Here is a 27,994-nt window from a genome sequence, read left to right on the forward strand (position 1 = left end):
GTTGTGAAATAATGCCTAAAGCTTCTTATTTTTGAAAAGCTTTCCAGGGTTGGGAGGAGGGGAACCCTTCATGTGATGAACGGGATAGCTCCTCATTTTCTAATTAAGCTTTTCTGAAGAGCTCAGGACTAACTCTCTTGGGTCCATACCTCCAGTAAGAATTGTGTTCCCACTGCTCTCAAGCTTTTTGGCCTGTAAGACGGCCCCAAGTGTTCCCTCCCACTGAGGATGCTTCAACTCCAGAAATCTCAGAAGACCTGGAACATTCCAGCAGATATTTTTCAAAAGTGAGAAATAAAAAGCGCTCCCTAGCAGTTAAATACAATAACATGAAAAATTACATCAAAGCCACATGTGTATAAAATTCCAAAGAACAGGTGCTGGAAAGAGTTAATACCCAGAATACACAATTTCAATATTTGAAAATAAGTAGATGGACAACAATCCTGAAAGATAATGGATAAAATTCCCAAAAGCAACTGATTTACAAACCTAATACCCATTTCAAAAAATGACGCAAGTGCCTAATAATTAGGGCCCTACCAAATTCACAGTTCATTTGGTCAATTTCACAGTCATAGGAATTTAAAAATAGTAAATTTCACTATTTCAGCTATTTAAACCTAAAATTTCACAGTGTGGTAATTGTAGGGGTCCTGACCCAAAAAGGAGATGGGGGGGGGGGATTGCAAGGTTATTGTAGGACATGTTGTGGTACTGCTTACCCTTACTTCTGCACTTCAGAGTTGGGCTGCTGGCCTGAAAGAGCTGGGCACTCAGGCAGTAGCTGCCACTCTCCAGCTGCCCAGCTCTAAAGGCAGCGTGGAAGTAAGGGTGGCAGTACCATGACTCCCCTATAATAACCTTGTCCTCCCCCATCCTCCTGCAATTCCCTTTTGGGTCAGAACCCCCAATTTGAGAAATGCTGGTCTCCCCCCTGTAAAACCAGTATTGTATTGGGCAAAAGCCACACAAGACCAGATTTCATGGTCAGTGACATGTTTTTCATGGCTGTGAATTTGGTAGGGCCCTAATAATAATCTTTAAAAACAGAACTTAATGTGCTTTTGACAATTGTATCCAGTATCTCAAAAGTAAAATTACAAGGTAGGTAGTTTGCCCTTCCTTAAAAGGCACCAGATGCACAGGATTCTGTGGTCTGGTCTATACCAAAAATTTAGGTCGACATAGTTATTGTGCTTAGAGGTGTGAAAAATCCACATCCCTGAGTGCTGTAACTATGTCAACCTAACCTCCAGTGTAGACGCAGCTAGGTCAATGGAAGAATGCTTCCGTAAACCTAGTTACTACTACCTGGGGAGGTGGTGCTCCTACAGCAATGGAAAACCCCTTCCATCACTGTAGGCTGTGTACACACTATCTAACTAGCTACAGTGCTGTAGCTATGTCACTACAGTCCCTATAGTATAAACATGGCCCCAGCCTTAGAGTATTGAGCAGACAGTAGATATAGCCCAGGGAAATAGATAAAGGATACCTCATGTCCACCTAAACAGCAGTGAGCAACAAGAGCCAGAGCTGCTATTGTTGGGCAGCTCTTACAGAGAGCTGCTTCACTGACTACAGAAAGGAAAAAACTGTCTAGAACATTCTGAAGCCTCTGGAAGCATTTCTGATTGGAGCATGGTCAGGGGGCTGGACAAAGGTGAGGAGTAGACCAGTCCACAAAAAACTTATAGGTGCCTTGGTGGTCCAAAAAAAAGACCAAAGAGTTCTTGCATAAGTCTGATTGAAGGCACAAGACCCAAGAGTCAAAATCCTGTAATGATATCTTTAAGGATGATCTGTATAGCTCATTGTAGTTTTTTTAAAATAAATTTAACTAACACTCCAGGACTTTTCTTTAACATCACATCAGTGGAAAAAACAGTGTGAAAGCACAGCAGAGTAATATTTGTTAACAGCAATTCTACAAGACTTCCTAAGACACAATATACATTATTGGCACAAGCTGTCTAATTCACTTCCATCCTAATAATTCCAGCTTAATATTATTTTAGTTAGTCTGGACATTCAGATGGTTACAGGGCTGTATTTAAAGGGATAATGAACATTACTACTGCTACCGAGGTGAAATTCTTGACATCTGTAGAATCCTAGTGTTCTGATATAAGAGATAAGGATACGTGAAGTTCACATTTTAGTTGAGCTGTTTTTCCTCAAAACAAAAATCTGTTTTTAAAATTGGTAGTATATTGACAAAGAACTGAAGAATGGCAAAGTTGCTTTTGTGTGTTTAAAAGCACATGGGCGGGGGGAGGAGTCACAAAAATAAAATAAAAGGTAAAAACTGATTTCCAGATGATTTTATTTTGTATGGGAAAAATAATTCAAGTACTTTGACACAAACTTACCATCTAATTTCTTATATGTATACAGCCAGTACATTAGCAACTGAAGCAGAAGCAGCTTGAATTTGAGCAGCGTGTACTCCCTGTATTGCTAAGGAGAAAGATCTGTGTAGAGTGAGAGACTACCAGAGATATCCTTCTCCCCAAATTGGTCTCATTGTTTTGCCTTTGAGAGGAGCAAAGTTAACACATCACTCTGGGCTCAAACCATCTCCTCCCCCCTCCCAAAGTATCAGGGCAAGTACCATAGGTTCTCCTGTAGCTGGACAGGTACAATTTACTGCCCTGCTCATCTTCACCAATAATTTTCTGCCAATTATCTAAGTGGAGCAGAGAAGGAGCACCAGAGAAAGATGTTACTGGCCTTTCCTGCAGAAGAAAAATGCTTAGATCCTTCCTCCTCTTTTAAGGGAGGTAAGAAGACAGCAGAAGAAAACTTCTTTTCTTCTGTTTTGGGATAGGATAAAAGTTGCTAATCTTTCTCTAAGTTCTTCCAGATTTGTTGCATATGTCCATTCCAACGTAGGTGTGTGCACGCCCCAAGCACAGCGGCTGGAATTTTTTCCCTTAGTGGTATCCTTTGGGTCAGCTCTACCGCCCTCTGGCCACACGCTCATAGCACCGTTATAAAGGCCCCACTGACCCCATTCACCTTCAGTTTCTTCTTGCCGATCGCTTCTGAAAGAGGGGACTAAGGTAGGTTTTGGAATGGACATTTGCAACATACCTAAGAGCAGTTACAGAAAGGTTAATAACCATTTTTTCTTTGAGTGCTTGCAATGAAGGTGACTCACAAGCAGTTGTACAGGAAGTGGGTTTGGAGTTCAAGCTGATTAACAAACTGTGTGGCCAAAGCCAGCATTATCTCTAGCCGGCTGAATGGCATAATGTGTTGTGAATGTGTGAACCAAAAACCAGATTGCTGCCCTGCAGATATCCTGAATTGAGACTTGTGCTAGAAAAGCAGCAGAGGTGCTTTTGGCATGGACGGTTCCCTCAGGTGTGCCCTGCTTCTACTAGTGCCTGGCGTACTTGGAGGATCCCTCAGCGGACTGGGTACCATGGGTGGCGTAGCTTCCCCAGGCATATGGCTCTGAGGGGCTGGCGAGTGGCCCAAATGTGGGTTGCATCTCGCCCCCAAGCTTTCCTGGTCTCCTTTAGGCATACTTCCTATGCTGCTTTGCTGGTACGAGGGAGGTAGAGTGGTGTTGGGAGAGCCCATGCCGGGAGTGCACTATGCACCGAGGCAGATGTGCTCAGTGCCAAGTCCAAGCGGCTCGGCTTGGAGACCAGTCTCAGCGTGGCTTTCATAAGCAGAGCTTTCAATCTAACATCCCTGTCTTTTTGACTGCGGGATCTGAAACTCCTGCAGACCCTGCACCTGTCCTTTACATGGGTCTCCTCCAAGCACTTTAGACAACTTGAGTGGTGATCACTCGTGGGCATAGGTTTTGTGCATGATGCATATGGCTTGAAGCCCGGAGACCAGGGCATGCCCCATCCTGGGAACAAAGTCCTGAAAGGGGACTAACTAACTGACACACTACTAAACTACCAACTATTTACAACAAGAGTTTGGAAAAAAAAAAAAAAAAAAAATCAATGAAAGAAACTTCTGAAGCACAAAAAAGAATGTTGTTCCAGTAACCATCATGGGTAGTAAGAAGGAACCGAGAGGGCGCAGGGCCAGTGGCACTACTTATTCCGGTGCATGAGCACGGGCCTCCAAGGGCAATAGAGCTGGCCCTAGGGATACCACTGGAGAAAAGTCACACACCTGACATGGAATGGACATGAACAAGCACTTGAAAGAGGATGAGTATTTCAAAGACCCTGTATGTCTGGGGCCAGACTGTGCAGGACCTGCCAAGAAGCATGGGGGAAGGGGTCTGCGCCTGAACCCTCTGCTCTTTCTCCTCTGCTGATCTTATCTGGCTGGTTGAGAAGAGTAACAGCCTGTCTGCTGTGGCCTATACTGCTTCCTTAACCCTGCTGGCACACAGAGTCCCAGGAATTTCAAAGTTGCCTTTGAAGGTCCTGAATAGTCTGTCACACCTCATGAGCCCCGAGGACTGCAACCAAAAGCTCCTGCACGCTTTTACCGCTTTCACCATTGATCTGGCCTCTGAATCAGCAGCGTTCGAGGCTGCTTGCAGAGAGGCATGAGCCAGTCTTCCTCTCCTCAAATAAGGGAGGAAAACTGTTTGGAGTCTTGGGGGAGTATGTCCTTGAATTATGACATGGACTCCCACATATTAAAATCATAATAACCCAACAAGGCTTGCTAATTCTCTATGTGGAGCTGCAGGCCCCCAGTGGATGTGGAATATGCCTTCTGTCTGAACAGGTCCAATTTCTTTGGATCCTTTGCTTTGGGCTAGGACCCACCTGTCCTTGACCATCCCTTTTTTTGGCGGCTGCTACAACCAGGGATCCCAGGGGAGGGTGCAAGAAAAGGAATTCAAACCCTTAGGTGGGAACAAAATACTTGCGCTCTGTGTGCTTTGCTGTCAGAGGGAGGGAAGCAGGGGTTTACCACAGAGCCTTGATTGGGTCCATGATGGCTTCATTAAGTGGTAGAGCCACTCTAAAGGGCCCCACCAGTGACAAAATGTTCAGGAGACTGGGCTGTCTCCAGGACCACTTCCACTTGGACTCCCAAGTTCAAAGCTACCCATTTTAACAAGTCCTGGTAAGCCATGTGGTAGTCTTGTGGAGGGGAGATTCCTGGTCTCACTATCACCTCATCCAGAGAGGAGAATGAGGCGGCTAAAATGGGCTGAGGAGCCTCTGTTGATTCCTTGACATGTGCAGGAGCCTGTGGGCCTTTCTCCAGAGGCTTAGTCCTGTGCTCGGTACCAGAATCCAGGTCTTTAGTGTCTCTGTGTAGCGTTCGGGGCACTCTAACCTCCAAGACGGAGATGAGGAGCTGCGGTGCAGAGAGTGTGTGTTGCCACTCCATGCCAAAAAAGCTCGCCGAGGTGACCCTGAGGCTGACAACATGGGTTTTCCCCTAGATGGCAGCTGCAGCACCCTTCGAGGTTTGGGTGATAACTCTCTGCTACTCAGTGGCACCTGAGTCCTGATCCTTCAGGGACTTCCAGTTGAGAAGGTCCCTGGCCCCTGCAAAAGCTTCATGGATTGACAGCACCGCAAACTGGCTGGTGTGTTGTCTGCTCAGAGGTGGCTCCCAGTAGGTGTCCAAGGGGCTTGCTGAGGCACCAGAGTTGCAGGCACCTGATGATGCGGTGCCAGGGATGAAGAGCGGCCCGACACGGGTCTTGCTCTCTCCATCTCCTTTTGCCTTCCGTACTCTGGCTCTTCTCTTGCTGCTTACAGTGTTTCTTCTTAGACACCGGGGAAGACGATTGGTGCCGAAAGTCCAGAGCCTTTGGAAGAGTGCTCTGCACCAAGGGTGAGTCTGAGCACGGCTCTGAGGCAGGTCTTAAGGCTGCCTCCAGGAGGACCACCTTTGGTCGTGCAGCTTAGTCCTTCTTGGTCTGGGGCCTAAAGTCCCTGCAGACTTGGCAGGCGTCTTTCCTATGAACTTCCCCAAAGCACTTGAGACAGCTCAGATGTGGGTTGCTCAAAGGCATAGATATATCTCAGGAAGTGCAGGGTTTGAAAGCTGGGGACCGAGGCGTGCCCCAGCACCAGGGAAGCAGACAACCCCATTAAGCGTGGGGACATCCAAAACTGCCTAAGTTCTAAAACCTACTAAAACAAACAATTGTTTACACTAAAAACCTGGAGAAACAACCACTAGGAGGACTGCCTGACCAATGAGGTTCCAGCAACTGTCTTAGGCAGTAAGAAGGAACACAAGGAGAGCAGAGTCGGCGGGGCCCTTTATACCAGTGCTATGAGTCTGTGGTACCAGAGGATGCTGGAGCAGATCCAATGGATACCTCTGGGGAAAAAATTCTGGTAGCTGTGCTCGGAGCACACATACACCTACACTGGAATGCACATGTGCAAGCATTTGAAGTATGAGGAAAATCACAAGATAATAGGATGCCTGGAGTATACAGAAGATGGTTGCCTGCTGGGCCTCTTTGTCCCAGTACTGGGCAAGTCCTGCAGCACTTTCAGATGGCCAGTAGTTGGTATGGTGGACATCTAATCCCAAAAGAGATGTACCTTCTCCAAGAGAAGCCTTTGATTTGAAAAGTGGTTGGGCTGCTTTTCATTAATTTTTTCTTAATTAAGAGAAACAGGGATGCTCATAATCACAATTAAGTTGAAGTGGTAAGTTATACTTTAAGGGTACCAGCTTTATGAAAAAAAAAAAATGGAAGAGAAACGGGCAGGAGAGGGCTCAAAAGTAAAAATTGTAATTTTAAAATTATCTTCTCCCCTAGTCCTTCATATTTCAAACACCTTGGTTTTTATACTCCTCAGAAATTTGATAAGCAACCACTGCCATTCTTATGGTTCATCCATAAGAATGTGTGACATCACTAGCTATTTTTTCTCAACCCAGAAAAGGTGAAACATGACAGCTTGCAACTTGATGACATCGCTATGTAGTTAATATTACAGTTGAGTAAAGAATCCAACCTGTAACACTTCACTCACTGTATTAACCTGGATCTGGTCCAACTCCCAAATAGGAGAATTCTGTTTCAGGATGTCAATGGGATAGAAAATGTTACTTTATAAAATGATCATAAACAAGGACATGTGTAATCTATGCCAAACTGCACCTTTAACCTATGGGCAAGGGCTTCTGGTTTCTGCAGTAGTCTTGTGCAAGAGACTGGAAATTCTGCAATTTGGATAATCTGAAAAGTAATAATGCAAATTAGTTTTTCTTTGACTTTTGATAGACTATTTTATTCTGCTCATATATATTAAATTTTAGAAATATCACAAATGTTTGTATTGAAATGTATAAAACTACCACAGAAGTTGTCTTGTGAGTACGTGGAGGTGGGAGGAAACTGAGCATATTAGTAGCCAGTAAGGGACAAATAAAGCTTTTTTTTTTTTTCCTCTTCTTCTTCACACCAGGAGAGGAATGAAAAGTAGTTTGGGATTGTGGAATAAATATACTGTCTGAATGTTTCTTCTAAAATGATAAGCAGCGACATAATTAACAATGCTAACATCTAAATTGTCCTTAGGTTTCAGAGTCTACATAAGTTATAGGAATAGGCCAGCTGACACCTTAGAACTTTTGTTTCAAGCTGACTGCAGCATCAGAAAGCCAGTATTTCATTACTTTGTCATTCACATTTAGAAAAGACCTTCCCAACCATAAGAGCTTAGAAATAATTTAAAAACAAAAAAAAACAAAAAACAAAAACACACACACACACACACACTTACATTCTGGAGCACAATTCTGCAACAATGAGTGGATTCTATAGCAATTCTGTGACCACAAAATGCACAAGGCTATGCCTAGGTATAAGAGATGCTGCAGGAAATCTAGTCGCTCCCAGCAAAGAACATCACCAGGCAAAGAGAGTTGGTACTGGATATCCAGTTAGTCAGAGACAGTTAAAGTAGATGAAAACAGGAGGAGAGAAATCAACAAATTTGTCCACGAGGGTAATGATATTATATGGGAATGTGATGTTACATCATCATGTGGCAACAACACCACACAAAAACAAGTATGGGAACAAAAGACATCTGTATTCAAAGTAGTTCATGTATCCAAGCAGGGTGAAAGCCAGCCAATTCCTAAAATGGCAGGGAGGTCAGGATTCTCCATCACAAGGACTGGAGGTCCTTCTAAGAGACATGCTCTATATCAGGGGTCAGCAAACTTTGAGAAGTGGCGTGCTAAGTCTTCATTAATTTAAGGTTTCCCGTGCCAGTAATAAATTTTACCTTTACAGGGGCCCCTGACAGAACGTCAGACTGGCAGTGGGCTGAGCGGGGCAGCGGCCAGGACCCCAGCTGGCAGGAGGCCGGGCAGCTGGAACCTCAGACCAGCAGCGAGGTGAGCAGGGCTGGCAGCTGGTATCCCAGGCCGGCAGGAGGCTGAGTGGGGCCGATGGCTGGGACCCCAGCTGGCAAGGGGCCAGCAGCCAGAACCCCAGACTGTCAGCGGGCTGAGCAGGGTGGCAGACAGAACCCCAGATTAGCAGTGGCTCTGCCCACCGCTGGTCTGAGATTCTGTCCGCCAGCTCCTGCCAGCCGGGGTCCCGGCCGCAGGCCCCGCTCAGCCCGCTGCCAGTCTGGGGTTCCGTTCACCCAGGCAGGCAGCAGGCTGACGGGGGCTGGCAGCAGCGTGCCAGTAAAAATTGGCACACGTGCCGCAGGTTGCCGACTCCTGCTCCAGATCAACCATAAATTATGGGCTTCATACTGGGCGATATTGCAGGGTCTGTGGTACACAGGAAATCAGATCAGATAATAGATTTGTATATTTTAAGGTCAGAAAGGAACTAAGAAAAAACACTTAGAGATTTGATCTGAATGAAAAATCTGTATTGATGGAAATAAAAACAAAAATGCAAGATCAAAGGAATCTTCCTTAAACATTTAAGATACACAATACAATATATAAGGTAAGAATTTTTATTTTTGTTTAAAGGAGAGACCTTTTTCATAAACAACATGTTTAGTTTTAGACAGAAGGCAATTTAAAAAGTGATAGATAGGACCTGTTTTTTACCCCTGCCTAATTTTGTAGCTGGTGAATTTGTTGCAGAATTTATCCCTTGCCACAGAATTGTGCCCCAAGACCTCAGACTTTCACTTTTTAAAAACCTGCATGTTTCTAGCATTCATGACTGTGAAGAAAACTGTATAAATGAGTCTAAAACTAATATAGTGATCAGTTCCCAAGTCTGCAGATAGCCCAAAACAGCTATGAGGAACGAACTATCCCAATCATATTAAAGAGCATATCAACTTTGAAACCTAGAAAAATAACCCATGACATACTGAAAAACAAATGATATCAAATAACTGAATATAAATATCTGTGTTTATTGTTTTAATGGAAGTTTTATTGAGTAAAAAAGAAATCTTTGAAATTCCTGCAGTATTTCCAAAGTTTCTAGCAGACAGCCACAGAATACACAGAACTTGATGCATAATAAAGGTCCAACTTTATTATGCATAATAAAGGCCATGAGCCTTATGTTAAAAAAATTAATTAGAAATATGCAGAAGTTAAAACAGTGCTGGCTGCTGTGCCTCGACGTCGACCTGTCCAATCGAGACAAGTACCTCACATGCGCCCTCAAGGATTTTGGGCATAACGGCGTCAGTAGACCAGCAATCTACGACTTGTGCTGCTCGACTGGTACCAGGACCTAGAGCGGGCCTGAGAGAAGGAGCAGGCCGGTCATCAGATCTCACCGACTGTGGAGATTCGTGTCTCGGCAACAGGTGCCGGTAAGTGACCAGTGGGTCCGTTCAACTGATCAGTCGCATGATTGGTGCCAAGGCATTAGAGACACAAAGGGTCTGTCTCGACGCTCATGCTGGGGGGTGCGTGCCTCCGCAGGTCTGCACCAGATTACCAGCGAGCCTCGCCTCGAATCCCGCTGTCAGTGCCCAGGGTCCAGAGACCGAAGAGGGATTTTCTGAGCCGGCCGCCCTACTTCTGAGGCATGATGGCTCCGTGCAGCTGAGTGCTGGTGGAACGTCCCCTGCGATTGGGAATGGTGCCGCTGAGGCGGGGCACGCAGAACAGTCCCAAGGTAGGTTTACCCCTAGACTTGGGTACTGCCAGAGCCGGCGTGGGCAGCACCGGTAGCATCATTAACTCCTGTGCTTGACAGGACTTTTAGCTGATGAAGGCCCTCATCACTGTCGAGTGTGGTAGACATAGTATGAGAGGGGCTAGACTGCTTGACTTGAGCTGGGGGCTGACTCCCTGACTGAGGCATTGAGCCGCCCAGTACAGGTCTTGGCTCTCCTTCGGCCCTCTTCTTTCCCTTATGAGAAGTGGGAGATCTTCCCCTCGCGGTCCTTTTGGGCTTCTTGGCTGGGGATCATTGTCAGCTTGTAGATGGCCCTGATGGGGTGCTCCACACCGACGCTGCAGTGGCTGGGGCCAAGTCAGACCTCCACTCCAGAGTCGGCACCGTCCCCAGCACCATAAGGATGTGTGTCTCCTTTTTTGTTTGCGGTTTAAATGATTTACAGATGTGACACTTGTCGCTTTGTGTCCTTCGCCTAGACACGTTAAACAACTAACATGCAGGTCACTGATTGGCACAGGCCGCTTACAACAATCACATGGTTTAAAGCCTGGGGACAGGGACATTTCCGGTCCCTAGGCTGAGTCCTGTCTGGGAGCAACTAACTAGAACTAACACTAAGGGCAACTACTAACTATATACAATATTTTACAGGGAAAAAAAGTTTGAGACATACACTGAATAAAGTGAAAAGCTAGTCAAAGCAGCAGATGTTCCAGCACCGTCACTGGTGGCAAGAAGGAACTGAGGGTGGGGGGAGCTGGTGGCACGCCTTGTATCACAGCATGTGTGCGCCATTCCTGGGGGCGCCAGTCCCCTACATACACACGGAGGGAAAATGAGCACCTAATATGGAATGGACCTGAGCAAGCACTCAAAGAACAAACCATTTTTCTCCATCTTTTTTATGGCAGCCTTTCAAGTACTTGAAGACCACTATCATGTCCCCCCCTTAATCTCCCCTTTTCCAAACTAAACATACCCAGTTCCTTCAGCTTTTGCTTATATGGCTGGCATTCCATCCCTTTGATCACCTTTGTCACTCGCCTCTGGATCCTTTCCAGTTTCTCTACATCCTTTCTATACATTGGTGACCAAACCTGGACACAGTATTCCAGCAGAGGACTAACCAGCAACAAGCTATCACCTCCTGTGACTTGCATACCATGAATTGCTGTTAAAGCAACCCCAAATTTTTTTTTTTTTTTGCAACAGCATCACATTGCTGACTCGTATTGAGTTTGTGATCCACCACAACTCCCAGATCCTTCTCAGCAGTGCTGCTGCCAAGCCAGTTATCCCCCATTCTGTATTTGCACATTTGCTTTTTTCTTTAAGTGTAGCCCCTTACATTTGTCTTTGTTGAATTTCATTTTATTGTCTACAGTCCAGTTCTCCAATTTATCAAGATGCTTTTGAATTTTAGCCCTATCCTTCAAAGTGTTTGCGACCCCCTGCCAAAATTTGATCATTATGCTTTCAATTCCTGTATCCAAAGTCATTAATAAAGATGTTTGGACCCAGGACAGACACCTATGGAGCCCCACTTGAGACCTCCTTCGAAAGTGACATCATTCCATTAATCATTACTCTTCATTTACAGTTGTTTAACCAATTATGTATCTTAACAGTAGTTCTGTCAAGTCCACATTTTTTCCAGCTTACTTATGAGAATGTCATATGGGACTGTATCAAAACCCCTTGCTGGAGTCAAGTTTTTTATGTCCACTGTATTCCCCCTTATCAAACCAGTTACCATCAAAGAAGGAAATCAAGCTGGTTTGGCACTATTTGTTCTCGGTAAATCCATGCTGGCTGCTAGTGATCACCCCATCATCCTGCAATATTCACAAATTGAACGTTTTATACATCCCTCTACTAGTTTTCCAGGTATCACGGTCAGGCTGACTGGTCTATAGTTCCCTGGCTCCCTCTTTTTAAGATGGATACTGTTAGCTCTTTTCCAGTCTTCCAGGACCTCTCATCCATCAGTATTTTATATCCAAATATAATTGCCAGTGACTCAGAGATTTCTTCAGCTAATTCCTTCAGCATCAGGCCCTGTGACTTAAGTCGGTCAAATTAGTTAGAACATCTCTGATGTGTTCTTTACTTATCCTGATCTGCATCCCATCCCCTTACTTGTCTATAATAACATGTGATTAGCTAGCAGAGTTACTTTTTGTGTGAAGACTGAAGCAAAGTAGGCACTGAGCAGCGCCACCTTATCTTCCATTACCAGCTCATCTTCACTGAGCCGTGGACATACACCATCTTTCTTTTTTGTCTATTATTTTTGTAGAACCCCTTCTTGTCTCATAACTGGCAAGAAATGTTAAAACTCATTCCTCTCCAGATTGTATCTCAACACACTGGTGCTATTCCCATGTATACTTCCTTGGTGACGTGCCCCTCCTTCCATTTCCTGTACGTACTTTTGATGTTTAGATAGCTAAAAAGCTCCTTTTGCAGCCATATTGGTCTCCTGTGACTCTTCTGGTCTTTCCTCTGCATCAGAATAGCTAGATGTTGAGCCTCTCGTTTACATCTTTTAGGAACCGCCAGCCAACTTCGACTCCTAGCTTCCTATCTGGTTTCTCCATAAGACCTTGCATACTATTTCTCCAAGTCCTGTGTCCTTGTTTTGCTGTTCTCATGGCCTCCTTTCCTTAGGATCTTGAATGCTATCAGATCACTATCACTTCATCCCATGTTCCTGACCATCTTCACATTCGCAATGAATTCATCCCTGTTTGTCAAAACCAGACCCAAAATGGATGACCCTCTAGTTTCCACTACTTTCTGAATCAGAAAATTGTCCCCTAGACATAATAAGAACTTGCAGGACATATTACATTTTGCTGTATTAATCTTCCAACGCATCTCTGGGAAGTTAAAATCCCCCATTAATACCAGCTCATGTGTGCTAGCTAATCTTGATACCTACTTGAAGAATATCTCATCCACTTCCTCTTCTTGATTAGGCTGTAAGTTCTTCAGGGGAAAGGACCCACAAAAGCTTGTGTCAAAATAAACTGCCACCATTTCAGAGGTTCAAAAAACTGATCTAGGGGAGAACTGCTCCATCATCATCCTGTGACTAAGAAGTGACAATGAAAATTCCATGAAACAATATATTTTTAAAAAAAACAAATGCTGCTCAAATTTGAACTTTATACCAAACAACGATCAAATTTTAACATACATTTGTTTCTCCTGGTTTTAATTTTGTTGCAGTATTTAGCTTCCAGTAGCCAAGTAGCATTTTCTTAATGGTTTCTATTTTTAGAAGACAGGTCTGTTAAATCACCAGTTTGCTACTGCACAAATCCTTCATGAGCAGGTATCTTGGTAACCATGGTAACACTACATCTCAGCAGAAAGGATAATAATTTTATTCCACTTTGAAAACAAGTCCCTGGGGCTGAAACTGAAGTCTGAGCAACTTAGCTTCACAGGGCCCCCTGTGGCATAGGGCAATTGCCCTGCTTGCTACTCCATAACACTGGTCCTGGCTTTTATATGTAGAAAAACAGTTGTTGTGGCACAGGTGGACTGTGGAGTTTTTAAACATTTTTTGGGGGGTAAAGGGGGGCGTCTCAGAAGGAAAAAGGTTGAGAACCCCTGGCTTACAGGAGTAGCCTCTTGGCAGGAGAGGCAGCATTTGGAGCCCAGAGAGCCAGGCATGTCCTACCAAGAAAACAAGTCTCCTGGTGGGGCAAAGAGGAGAGAACAAAATGCAACAATCCCCTATACAAACTATAACTATATTACCAGCTACTAGATTTTAACTAAGGAAAAGTAGGCTAAGGCCGTGGTTCTAAACCAGAGGTCTGGAGTCCCCTGGACAGGACATGAGCAGGGTTCAGGGGGTCCTCCAAGCATGACTGGCATTAGACCCACTAGGGCCCAGGGCAGAATGCCAAAGCAACACCACACAGGACAGCAGCCCAGGGCTCCAAGCCCTGCCACGTGGGGCTGAAGCCTGAGCAACTTAGCTTTGTGGGGCCCCCTGTGGTATCATGGGCAACTGCCCTACTTGCTACCTCCTGAAGCCGGCCCTGGCTTTTATATGCAGAAAAACAGTTGTTGTGGCATGGCTGGGCCGTGGAGTTTTTAATAGCATGATGGGGGGGCCTCAGAAAGAAAAATACTGAGAATTTCAGGCTAAGGAATGCTCAAGGCAGACACGCTAAGGCTCTGTCTCAGGTTGAGGCAGTTGACAAAGATGGTTCACTCATGCACTCCTACATAGCCTCAGTGTCTGGCATGACATGGCATGCGGGGAGGGATAACTCAATGGGGGGAGGGATGGCTCAGTGGTTCGAGTATTGGCCTGCTAAACTCAGGGTTGTGAGTTCAACCCTTGAGGGGGCCGTTTAGGGATCTGGGGCAAAAACTGGGGATTGGCCCTGCTTTGAGCAGGAGGTTGGACTAGATGACTGCCGGAGGTCCCTTCCAACCTTGATATTCTATGAGGCAATTTAAGGCACATATGCAGGCTGAACATCTCTGATTAAGGGCTTGAGTGGCACACGCCGATGTGAAGTGGAACGCCCATAGGGATACTACTCAAAGAAGAATAACTATTCCATCTTAAGTGGAGGCAGCGACTTTGTTGGAGTCCCAGGATCTGAGCTGGGAAAATATTTCAGATATCACAGACATACTCAGTGCTGGAGAAATATCCATGGTTGGTACCTCTGGAGAACGTTCACTGTGTCTATAACAGTGGAGACTCAGAGAAGGCAGATCTCCCGGGACTGTGAATCTCAGTGTTGAGACAGTCAGTACCGTAAGCAGGAATTTTACAGTGGTCAGTACCAGAGTAGACTATGCTGACAAGGTTGATACTGAGGTCATCAGAATCGGAACAGGAGGCTTTGTCTTTGGTACCAAGTGCCCAGCAGGCAGTAGCTGAGAACATGAGGGTGCTCCTTGGCCAATACTAGTATATAGAAATTGGAATGCAGGACCTACATCAGGCTTTGTGTTACCTCTGTGAGAGGAGCCAGGGGGCGGCCCATGCCTAACAGTCTCCTCAGATGATGGCCTTTACAAGAGTGGAGCTGCATACTATTTCTTTCTGCTGATGAAAAAGTCTTAGATATGGAAGCAGGAGAGAAATATTTCTCAGGAACTGGGACTTTAGAGGAGATCATAGCACTCAGTCAACAGAGCACTTCTGGTAGAGGACTGTTCAGATCCACCTGGATCAGAGGCCAGCCTCATCAACTTGTCCTGCAGAAAAAGCCTAAATGAGTTTAGGTTTTGGGTTCTTTTAGAAAAAGGAACAACAAATCAAGCATTTGGCATTGATATGTCCTTCACCCAAACACAACATGCACCTGTTATGTCCGCCACAGAGGGGGACTGCCTCCCATGTGAGCAGCTGTATTTGAATCCCAGCAATTTTTGAGCATGCATAAGGGCTGAAAGCCTAGTACCAGGTAATGGAGGAAAAACTACCAAGAACAGAAACCCAGTAAGAAAAGCTATCCTAAACTAACAAGTAATCTATACTAAATAGGCAACTACATATAAAAATCAGTTTTAATCACAAGAGTGCAAGAGACAAGGTCATTGCTTTCAATTCCGTCTCACAGTCACAGACAGTAAAAAAGAAACTGAGTGCCTGCTGACCCCATTCCACCCTTTATGCCTTCGGGGCGGGACGGGGGTGTTTTACATGTGCGTGAGTGCACAAGCGGCACAGTCTCAATGACACTGGTGTCTAAAAGACTTAGATCAAGAGCATGGAGCTCAAATGCACCAGAGTGAAATATATACGGACAAGCACTTTAAGAACCATCCTTCATTTTGTCCCTTTATATTTTTTTTTTAACTGCACAATTCCAGAACCTCTCTATGAAGGATCCTGTCTGTAATGCTAATGCCTAAAAGTACTGCACAAGCAAGAGCAGCAGTTGAATGCAACATCTTGTGATCCTCAGATCAATTTCACTCTGCTTCTTTTGCTGGAAAAGCACAAAATACAAGAACAGTATAGGTAAGATCCTTCACTGTCGGTGCTCCAGAAAAAGGAGACAAGAGACCTGCAAAACCTAAGGTGGTTAGAGAAAGATAGTCAAAAGGGACCAAAATAGAAAACTGGTTTCCTAGATTGGTAACCTAGATTAGTGCACAGTTCAGGGATAAACTCTAACCCTAACTCTCCTGCCAACATATTCAGAATTTAGTGAAGTCATTAACAATGCTCTTTTGTACTGATCCCTTCTGGTCAAATGAAGGATTCCAGAGAAACCAAAGTCCAACCCCACTTACACAGCATATTATTTGTTAACCTTTTATAAAAGAAGCCTATTAGATTAACAATCTTTAATGGATTCATTGTGATAACTATTGTTTTTGTGAATGCATCTAAACTTTTGAAAGCTGAGCCCCACTTCAGGAAAATTAAATCTATTACACTCAGCCCAAATTTTGCTGTGTGTTGTTAAAGGCCTACTCACAATAAGCAGTCACTCAAGAGTAGGTTGTGTAGATCTGTATAATATACTTCCTCTTCTTTGTTTTGATGAATAGTGAAGTGGTTAACAATGCTAACATTTCAAGTACCAACACTGGCATCTAAGTTACCACCTCTGAAAGGAATGGAACAGTTTACCCCTCAAAAATTTCTACAGACTGCATGGTAACCTTGAAAATATGAAGTAAGTGCCTCATCACAGCAAGCTACATCTTTGGCCACTAAGGGGCGGAGGTGGGTGGGAAAACAACGATAATCTGGGAAACTGCATTAAACAGTGTGAGTAAATGTACACAAACTCTTCCACAACCCAAGAACCAAAAAAACCTATCACATCTTCAAAGTATCTGCAGTACTGGACATATCTCTATGACAATAAGAACTTTTCATACTGTTACAGATGGATGAGAGAAAATTCTGAAGAAGACCAAAAGTCTATCAGCCTCTCAACTTTCAGGGAGAATCTGGCCAAGTTAACATCAGGAGAAGAGGAACAATGGCTTACAGGTCTTCACCACTCCCACATGGAACCAAACCTTTCTTCTAATTGTTAGTCAGTATATTCCAAATAAGGTCTAGTACTACCACCTACCAAAAGAAAATTTGCACTTCATTCTGTGATTAAAACCTTGGGTAGGAGGATTTGGATTAAGATCTGGGATTTTATTCCCCATGCTACATATGGCTGATGATTGTGTACTGCATGTATGCTACCACAGCTATGCTGCTACAAGAGCACCCTAACATCCAAAATCTGCTCTAACTGAATACCACATCTGACACCAGAAAATGAAGTGTTTATCTTGAATCGAGGAGGCTGAAATTGAATTGCAAGAATTTATCCAGCCTGACATTACTTACAGGTAAAAGGATCCATACAAAGTTGTCTATACTAAATTCTATAAGCTCTGTTGCACATGGTCAGTAACCACAGATGGTTGATGTCATTCCATCCACCACCTAACCAGGAAAGCACCCAAAGCAAGGGCATTACAAAATAGTACATTATACTGACTGAGCTCCTCGAGTCTACCTATGTAGCTTAACAAAGAGAAGGTTAAGGAGTGACGATTACAATTTATAAGTACCTATATGGGGAGCAAATATTTAATAATAGGCTCTTCAATCTAGCAGAGAAAGTCTTAACAGAATCTAAAGGTTAGAAGTTGTAACTAGACAAATTCAGACTGGAAATAGGGAATTAATTATTCTCACTATCAATAATTTATCCTTGGAACAATTTACCAAGGGTCATGGTAGATTCTCCATCATTGGCAATTTTTAAGTCAAGACTGGATGTTTTTTCTAAAAGATATACTCAAGAAATTAATTTTGAGGAAATTCTATGGCCTGTGCAGTACAGGAGGGCACACAAGATAATCATAATGATCCCTTCCGGCCTTAGAATCTGAAAATATTTCAGTTTTCCCACTGGGTGAAACATTGCTGGAGCAGTGAATGTAAGAATCAAGTGGCAGAGTCAGAGTCAGCCACAGAGCAGGAAATTAGGACACAATCCCAGAATATATCAACTGAGGTCAGAGGTTTGGGACTTTCCCCACATGGATCTGAAAGCCTCATGGGCAAACATCGTAGTAGATGCAGACCAATCCCTAGATTTCCTGCTGGCTTAGATTTTTCCTCCTTTTCCTCAAACATCAGTCTTATCAGTGATCATCCTAGTGGTGCCCAACAACATTGCATAAAGAATTATTGGTGCTGGCAGTTGGTCCCATTCCTTCATATGCCCATTAGAACAGAGGCTGGTCTCATCATGATGGCAGTAGAAATGGAGTGTGCTGCCGTTACATCAAGTACAGACTGGAGAGATGTTTTAGCCGCCAGTTGGCCTGCTTTGACTATGGCCTTGAATTGTTCATTATGCGCATCAGGAAGCTGTTTTAATAAAAGAGTTCAGTTTCAAATTATTCTGGTAATTGTATTTTGCCATTAAGGCTTGATAGTTTGTAATGAGGAACTGAAGAGTGGCCAAGGAGTATGTTTTCCTGCCCAAAAGAACCAAGTGCTTTCAGTCTGGGTCATAGTGGGTAGATTTAAATTGGGGGCCTTTTGAGTTGACTGCATCCAGTATGATCAAATTGAGAGGTGGGTGGGAGAAGGGAAACAGTCTTTTGCCAGCACATAATATTTTTTGTCAGCCTGCTTGCATGTCTGTGGGACAGACAGACACAGGGGTCTGCCATATGATCTTGGCAGGTTCCAAGAGTGTCTCGTTAATAGGGAAGGCTACTCTGGATGAGGCAGAAGAACGTAAAATATCCACTAGCTTGTGGTCACCTCTTGTAGTAGTATCTTTACTGCCTCTGCTACCCGCTGTGCCAGGTCCTGCAACAGTTTAAAGTAGTCTGCAAAAGATGACAGAGGGGACATCACCGTCTCATCTGGTGAGGATGATGAGAAATGGGCTTGAGGGGTAATTTCCTCCTCATCTTCAGCCTCCCATTTCTCTCTTGCCTGATCAGGTGGTTCAGATGCCTTTGAAGCAGCAGCTGAAGGAGGGTATCTCCCTGGTTGCTGATAGGAAAAACTGGGACTATGGGAAGTCTGTTGTCTTTGAGCCTGCCAATGATCCCAATAGGGCCACTGCGATGGAAAAGGATGCAGTGGTTGGTACGACGGCTGACCAAACCAGGGAAGCTGTGGATCAGGATGACGACATGACTGAGGTCCACAGTGAAATTGGGCATCATTCAGCGGGTGAGAAGAGTGGCAGGAGACCACATCCTCTTGCTCACTTTCTCACTCAGAAGACGAAAAGGGTGATGCATGGCAGAGGTTGACAGCAAGGCAAAGACGCCAGGTGAACTCGGTACTGGAGCATCAGACACCGAAAAGTCTGTCATGCACTGAAGTCTGGTGGCGCTGAAGGTGTCAATACCAGTGGTGGTTGTGGGTGCCAAGATGCCTGTACCAAAGAAGCCAGTGATATGGACCTGATAGTGCCTGGCGTACCAGAGGCAGTACCGATGTCCATACTGCAAGAGCCTTACCCAGGATTGATTTTCTATGTTTCTCTTGCCCACTGGGTCCTTAGGCAATCTGACGCTCTCTATCAGGACAGTACCACATGAATCCTAGGTACCAGATTTAGACGGATTTACAGTGCCGTCAATATCCAGGATTACTGATCGAACTGATTGCTTTCGGGTCGATCGGGGCTCACTATGGGGACTCACGGACCTTTTCTTAGAGGCCTTACGTGAATGGCTGGCGGGTGTCCCTTTAGGCTCACCTCTCTTCAAATCAGAGAGTTGTGGTGAGGTCTCCCACCGTGGCTCGGTTGGTTGAAGGACTGATTCCATGAGTAGGAGTTTAAGCCTCAGTTCTCTGTCCTTTCTGGATCTGGGCTTTGGTTGCTGACACAAACCACACTTCTGTGGGAAGTGTTTCTACCCCAGGCAGAGGACACACAATGTCCGTCAGTCAAAGGGATAGATTACTTGCCACTGAGACTTCTTGAAGCCCAGGGAGCCGGGCATACCATGTCCAGGGGAGTCCCCCACCAGGCTTGATGAAAGAACAAAGTCTTTTCTTTTTTTTAGCAACAGCCAAATAAAAATGTAAACAAAGTAAAGAGAAAAGAGGCTTCAGAAGAAAGCTAAAACTTTGCAAATTCTAAAAAAAGTTAACGATCCGTGAACAGACAGCTAAAGCTCCATCTCCAGCCAAGGGCAGTTGAGAAGGATTCATCTGGGCCCCCTGTTTAGTCTCATGGCAGAGCAAGGGCGGAGCGCATGCGTGGGCTGAACAGACACTGCTACCAAAGTTCTCTGATCAGCAGCAGAGGGACGCAGACACACCCACAATGGAGCACCCATATGGACACTACTAGAAGAAGAACCAACTGTTAACTTCTTAACACATTATGAAAAAAAGTTGAGAACCCCTGGTCTAGATATTCAACATAATATGTTACGGGTATTAGCTAGCTAACTTACTGAACCACAGTCTTTTTTAATACATGGAGAATAGTGGCAGGGATCTGGTGGAACCAGATTTGGAAAAAAGGAAGTATACCATTGCTTAAAAAATTTTTTTTTAAACAAGTGATTGACAGTTAACTATTCAAAAAATCCAATTTCAGTTCCTAATAGAATAATGAATCTAATATTTCAAGAACAGAAAATCTACAGTAGGATAACAGAACTATGGACCATAAATAATATGTTTTAAAAGGAATCATGCTATAAAATGGTAACATTTGATTGAAAGGTGAGAAGGAAGCAAGCTGATGTTAAAGAAAAAACTTCTCTTCAGTACCCTAAAGAACATCTTCATTAAATTATCTGTAAGAAGGAGTAAACACTAAACAGCACATTTAATTGGCAGCTTACTAAATATGGGAAGCATTGTTAAGTGAAGACAAGTAAAAAAGGTACTCTGGGCTCAACTGTACGAGGAGCCACTCCTTTCTGCAACCATTCCAGCCAGCTGAAGTATTCTGTTCCTTGTTGCCTGAAGCGCTCTTAATCTCTCCAGGTCTATTTACAATTTCATTCTGTTCTCCTGGCTTTGCTACCTCAAATTTTGATGTCATCCACAAATATGATCAATGGATCACTTCAGAATCAAATTTGCAGGGGACATGATCCAGTGGCCAAATTTACAGCTGATAGACACAAAGCTGTTGTGTATAGAGGGTTTATAGAAAAGCGATCAGTTGGTCTGCTACAACTAGAAAGAAATGTCAGATTTTTTGGTTCTCTCAGACTGAGATGCTTGCTGAATACGTTCAAGTGGTCCACAAATCTACTTCTATAACATCAAAGCCAGTGGCTCATGAGCCACTGTCCCAAACAACCACGGAGATCAATGTGCCAAGAAGTAAGATTGCATTCAGTGCTCACTTTGTGTTTAATTGTTAGATACCAGTTACAGTCTTATTTTACCATTTTATGCATTTTCTGTAGCTGCAAATAACTTTCTAATGAGATCATTTTAACATAGTATTTTGGAGAAACGTAAAATTTTAATTTAAGTTTCTCAATTTACAAGTCTTAATTTGGTAGATTTAGCTACATTTATGTACTTCCTTGTATAGTACAATAAGCTATTTTATGCTTTTTGGTCAGCAAAAATTCTTAGAAATGTTTTAGTGCTAATGTTTATTATTCATCCTGTATATTAGATCTAAAATTTCTTAGATGAATATGAGTAACATTCCTGATACTTATGAAAATGGTCCAATTGATATGAACTTAAAAAAAAAATTACTTGTAAATCTTTTCATGGCGTTAATTTAATAATTTTTAGGAAACAAAATATAAAAGTTCTTGTAAAGTCAGATTTAAGCCCAGGATGACAGCAAAGAGGACCCAAACATGGCTTTGATAGAAAATAAAGCTATAATTTATTCAGTGTTTATATATAATCATTTAATTTTATACCTTTAATTGAAAAGAACTTTTTATAAGAGTAGCATCTTTCTTTTGGCCATACTGCTAATAAATGTTAGTCTTCATTTCTCTATACAAACTATTCTATATTAGCCATTGAACGCTTTTGTCTTTAAGTTTGTCTTTTCAAGTAAATTTGTCTTTAAGTAATTCAACTTCATCTGAAGCCAGGGAAAATAGAAGAATAATGGCCAAAAAACATTCAAAGTATTAGGAACTTTGCACAATGTGAAGGTCCAAAGATCTAAATGGCTCTGGATTTAAGAACAATCGACAAGACTCACTTGTTTGAGGGAAGATGCATACTCAAAATACTTGAAATAAAAATACCTGGTACGTTCATGGGTCAAGCGGCAATAATCTGATTAACAAACAAGGCTAGCAGCAAAAAGATTTTTTTTGAAAAAAACAAAAACAAAAAAACACAAACACTTACTACCTTTTTTTCAGAGGGGCTTGAAGTCTTTGATACTAATGCTGCTTCGACAAGACCCTGCTCAAGTAAGGAGTCATATTTTATGCTTCTTTTTCTATTTCTCCTCTCCTTGTTTGCCGGTTTTTGTTCATTTTCCTCTGACTGGGACACAGCTGCTCCACTGTCTCCACAAATGGAAGATTCAAAAAGAGGCTTTCCATTCATGTAGGTTTTCGTGATTTTCAGCTTAATCTCTGGAGAGCCATTCTTGATAGGAGTAGTGTTGGGTGGTGTTCCAACTCCTTTTATTTCCTGGGGATCAAAGTGAAGCTTGGCATCTTGTGCCCCGGACTCGCCATTAAACACACGAGAAGTTAGATCTTTCAATTTATCGGCTGGAATAAATGGAAGAGCATCATGGCCATTATATTTTTGCATGACACCCTCTTGCAGAGTGGCAGAAAGTTGTGCTTTGCCTAAATAGACAGAACACTCACGATTCACTTCACAATTCTGCATTTTCCCATTGGCATTTCCAAGGATCTCTGGTACCTGCTTCATTTTGATGTGGTTAACACTTTTTCGAGTTAACAGAGGAGAACTTCTTTTGATGCTAAAGTCCATTCAGCCCAGATCTTTCCAGTCTTACACTGCTGTAACAAAACAAAAACAAAAAAGATTTTTTAATAGAGAAATATAGAAGAATATGCTAAAAGAATTGTCATTTTTAGTGTCTGGTTAAAGCTGCTTCTGTAAGATTTTAAGCTGCAAAATATTTTTAGATAATTTTTTTTTAAATGTAGATTTCTTTCTACAGAATATGCAACCTAAGCATTGTAATATGCATTACTTATTGCCAGTACATAAGTACCAAAAATTCTAAGAAATAGTAATTAATTGACGATAAATCATTCTAATTTCCTGAACATTCTCTAACAAAAGTCCAAATAGGAAAACAAAGTGATTTTAGAGTATTAATTTTAAACATCTACAGCCCAAATCCTTCTCACATATTTTACACAAGCAGTTCCATTTATTTCAAAAACATTATAAAGTATGTAAAGATAAAAGTTTAGACATAACATGGTATTAGTAACAAAACTATGTAAAAAAATTTGTTTAATTTTAGTAAAGTGTGCCAGATTAAAAAGTCCCATAGACTCAACTTTCCTGTTTATTCACATAACAGATACACCATGGGAAATGAAAGGACAAACTTCACACTACATTGCAGGTGGTGGCCAACACTGCATCAAAGCACCATCCTCTAGGGAAAAAGCGTAGATCATTCCTCATGCTTTACCCTTGGTTTCTCTGCTGAGACTGCCAGTAATTATAATTCCACTTATGGTGGTGGTTTTATTATGTGGAATTTGTCCACTAGGAACTGGATGGATGCCAATAAGATCACTTCCCTCAGCCCAATGACCAAACTGCAAAATTTAAACCAGCAACCTATAGCTAAAATGAGGTTTTTAATTATGATTTTACATCTTTTGTAACATCCATTCCCCAAAACAAAGGAGATTTGAAGAATTTTATACACAAATGCAGTTTCAGCTGCATAATCTGATCTTGACATATTTTAAAAATTAATTTAAAAAGGAAAACCCAGCATACTTCAGTGTTAAAACCCCTACATTTTCAAACAGAAAGCATCAGGCAAACCATCTGCACCGGCTTTATTTTTCTCTCTTTCTAGAGAACAGTGGGAAATAGATACTTTTATTGTAGCATAAACCTCTATATCTGTGGTCCCCAAACTTTTCAGCATCACACCCCTTCTCCCTCCCCAGAGCTAGGCCACAGCCCCTGAGGAGGAAGGGGTAGAAGGGGGTGGACACGGACAGGGGTAAGAGAACCGAGGCTGGGGCTGTGAACGGAGCCACAACCAGGGGCCAATGCTAGGACCAGGTGCAGAGCTGGGGCCTGAGACTGGGGGCAGGAGCTGGGAGTGGAGCAGGGCTGGGTGGCACTCCCTCCCTGCCTCCCCGGGAGCTGGCCTGGGCCACCCTACAGTTTTGGGACCGCTACTCAATATGCACACACCATAGTTTAACATTAGCAGGACCCAGATCAGAATTCTAATTATAGATTCATATATAATTAATACAGGCAAAGCACAACACAGCTATGAATTCATGAAGAATGGAATTAGAATATCTATTCACAAGGTGACCAAGTTCTGCTTTGACATAAATCAAATAGGTACTGCTATAACAGATCAGATCAGATTCACATCATATCCATCTAGCCCAGTATCAGATACCTTCAAAGAAGGTGCAAGAAAACCCACAATAGGCAACCACTGAATAGCTGTCTACCATATAGTACTTTTGTCCAAACCCTTATCAATTAGTGATGGACTTATGCATGACAGCTGATACCTCCTTTCTGACATTCTGTCCCATAGTACTAGTTTTCAGTAGGATTTCTTCCTCAAAGATGTTGAGCTGAGTTATTCTGAGGTGACTATTACTTAGTGGTTTAGCCTGTTACTTCTTGAACTCCAGTATGTTACTTAGGATTACACTGAGAACAGCCTTTCTTCTTGTGTGCTCCAGAGCTAGCTGTTCCCTGAAACAACAGTTTAAGGTATCAAGAAACTGTTTCTCTAAACCTTGTCTTTATGGGATGATTCGCCAGTTTACATGTGGAGCTGAGTCACATTTTTACTGTTTTATTTGTTGTAGATGTCTCCGATTCCATCAGTGCTATACCAGAGTTAGCAAAAATAAAGACAGTAAGGACTGGAGGCCTTTTGCACAGATAATTTAGGCCAGTGTTTCTCAAATGCAGCCACAATAGCCGCATGTGGCCACCAGAGGCTTTTCTTGCGGCCACAGCCTCTTGAGTGGTGATTGGGAGGGAGTGGGGGGGTGGACAAAGCAGTGGTCCCTCCTACAAGGTCCTCCTCTGGAAACACAAATGCTAGAGGAGCACCTCCCCATCCAGGGCTTAATTTGTCCCTGGGCTTGCTGGGGTTGAGTAAATCTGTTGTGAAAAGTGATATCTGTACGTTTGTTAATATTACTTTTCACAGCAGATTTAGTAGCTAGCTTGGAGGCTGTGAAAAGTGATATTAACATACAAGTGTCAGGTTTCATAGCAGCAGACTCACCAACTAGTAAGCGACCAAAGAAGCGAAAGAAAGAAAAAAAATACAAAAATGTGCACAGCACATTATTTGTGTTTTTATTCCGTTTAGGTCCAGTAAAGAATAGAGACCACTGTACATTATTTTTGAGTCTGAAAAAAAACCAACCCCTACATAAGTAAGTTACAATGATTTGGACATGTGTATGTACATATTTGTTTGTTTTTCCTAAAATTAATTTTAGGAAAAATTTTCAGAGCAGCCACCAGCGAGAGTTGGTGGCCGCACTCTGAAGCCAACAAAAAATTTGCTGTGAGAAACCCTGATTTAGGCTACACAAAGGAATGCCATTTCTTGTGTCTTAACTTCTTTTTTAAAAATCTATAGCATTCTTGAATAAATCCAATGAATAGATAATCTACTGTAATTATGCCTACCTGAACAGTAATCATTCTACTACTATAGTCAAAGAACTAGATGGACTACATGATCCAAAAAGATAAATTCTCATTGTAAATAAGGTGGTAGTGGGACACGCAGGAAGAAGTGTCAGGAGTAAGATGAAGGAGAGATGTGAGAATCAGTACAGATTTGGATGGCAACAGAATTTTTAAGGTTAAAAAAAGCAAACTCCATGTGTGAAGATTTTAAAATAATTATATTAATCAGGAAGTTAAATTCACCTAAGTGGTCAGGGAAAATGCTGTGTTTTCACCCCATTTCATACTCCATAACCTCTCTCACTGTACGACTCCAAGTGAGAGAGTCTGAAGAGTATATCTACACTACAGCTTATGTTGGCATAATTTATGTTGCGTGGACAGCCGTATGTCGGGAGGAGAGCTTCTCTCCCATTGGCAGAGAGCGTCTTCACCAGACGCACTGCAGCTGCACCGCTATGCGTGTAAGTAAAGCCTAAAGTTACACATCAATTCCTATCCCTAGAGTGCTCCTCTACAGAAGCACTCTCCCAATGGTATAATTGGAAGATGTTTGAAACTGACAATTTGGAAAGCACTACTGTGAACAAACAAATTAAGTATAAAGAAAAGGAGTACTGGTGGCACCTTAGAGACTAACAAATTTATTAGAGCATAAGCTTTCGTGAGCTACAAAAAAAAAAAAAACAAAAAAAACTTTTTTCCACCAAATGCATCCGATGAAGTGAGCTGTAGCTCACGAAAGCTTATGCTCTAATAAATCTGTTAGTCTCTAAAGTGCCACAAGTACTCCTTTTCTTTTTGCGAATACAGACTAACACGGCTGCTACTCTGAAACCTGAAATTAAGCGTAGTACCTGATAAATTATTAGAATGATTAGTGCTGCTGCAAGCAGTATTTGCAAGGCAAATTTAAAGAGTTGGTAATTGTACAGGAAATTTGTGAACACACAAAACCAAACCACGTCAAAAACTCCTCTAAAAACAGTGATTCAATTTTTGACAGAAAAATGAAACTGAAAACCTAATTCATGTTAGTAAATTCTAGTCTGTCATACTCAGATTCAATGGAATTTTTAACATGAATTGTTCCTACAAAAAATAGTGATTTTAGCCAAATTATATAAGGAGACACAACCATCACAGAATAAACTGAAATTTAAAGTTATTGCAATAAGCACATTTCCTTTTTGAGCACTTATTTTTACTATAAATGATATATGTATGACTAATCTTGTACTTCCCACCCAAATTCTTAGTCTAATTTTATAGCACAAAAAGCCAGTTTATTTTAAACACCTAAATTGCCTTAGCATACAAAAAAGATCTCTGAAAACCTGCCATATACAGAGACCTTCATGAAGGTAAGAGCTCCCTCTGGTGACTAATCAAACATCTGATCAACTATGTAGCGTAGCTTATTGGATTAAGAGGTTTGTATTTTACAACCCCATTGTCTTTGTTCTCACTACTAATTCATTAACATTTTTCCTTTTAAAAACACATGGATTCTCATTCTCGCTTATTTTTCTAAACTAGAAAGTCGTCTGACAAAAGAAATTTAACCTACAAAACCAGACGGCTAGAAATTATTTCAATAATCAAATTAAATTATGCTGTCTTTCTTGTAAGCCTATGCACATCAGCAGAGGGAAAACTGTAGATCTCTGAACATCACACCACTTAAATATAAATATTGCAAGAACTGGAAGAAAGGGTTGAAAAGTACAGCAATTTGGGAATTTTTGATGAAACAATTCTTCATCAGAAAATCCCAATTCTCTGAAACCAAAGCTTTTAGCAGTAAAGCAGTAGTTTCAACCAAACTTTCATCAGGACAGCATTTTAGGTCCACGATGGAATTTCTGCTCAAAACCTAGACAGCATGCACCCATCCTAGTGATTAGTGCTCCACCTGGTACACAGGAGACACAATACAAGGTCTTGAATCTGAGCACAGCACATCTCATGAGTATCCTAACCAGAGTAATATAGAGTCAGTCTCTCTCAATATTTAATTATTTATACAAAAAGTGTATATTGGATCAAGGAGTGAATTAGACAAAAGGAAGTCACTGTAAGAAGTCACTGTA

General features: G+C 42.5%; 1 protein-coding gene across 8 annotated transcripts in view; it reads right to left on the minus strand.

Moving 5' to 3' along the window:
- NSD2 (nuclear receptor binding SET domain protein 2) overlaps positions 1-27,994 on the minus strand; it is a 151,983-nt gene that overhangs the window by 109,645 nt on the left and 14,344 nt on the right. For 7 of the 8 annotated variants that reach the window (XM_038400406.2, XM_043512593.1, XM_043512592.1 and 4 more), the window contains one exon: positions 22,389-23,017. In XM_038400406.2, the coding sequence (XP_038256334.1) occupies positions 22,389-22,988 (600 nt within the window). In that variant the 5' untranslated portion in view covers positions 22,989-23,017. The remainder of the gene's footprint in view (positions 1-22,388; positions 23,018-27,994) is intronic. The other variant, XM_038400412.2, reaches the window with a different exon arrangement.

The sequence above is a fragment of the Dermochelys coriacea genome, chromosome 4, assembly GCF_009764565.3.
Source record: "Dermochelys coriacea isolate rDerCor1 chromosome 4, rDerCor1.pri.v4, whole genome shotgun sequence".
In the NCBI taxonomy this organism is placed as follows: domain Eukaryota; kingdom Metazoa; phylum Chordata; order Testudines; family Dermochelyidae; genus Dermochelys; species Dermochelys coriacea.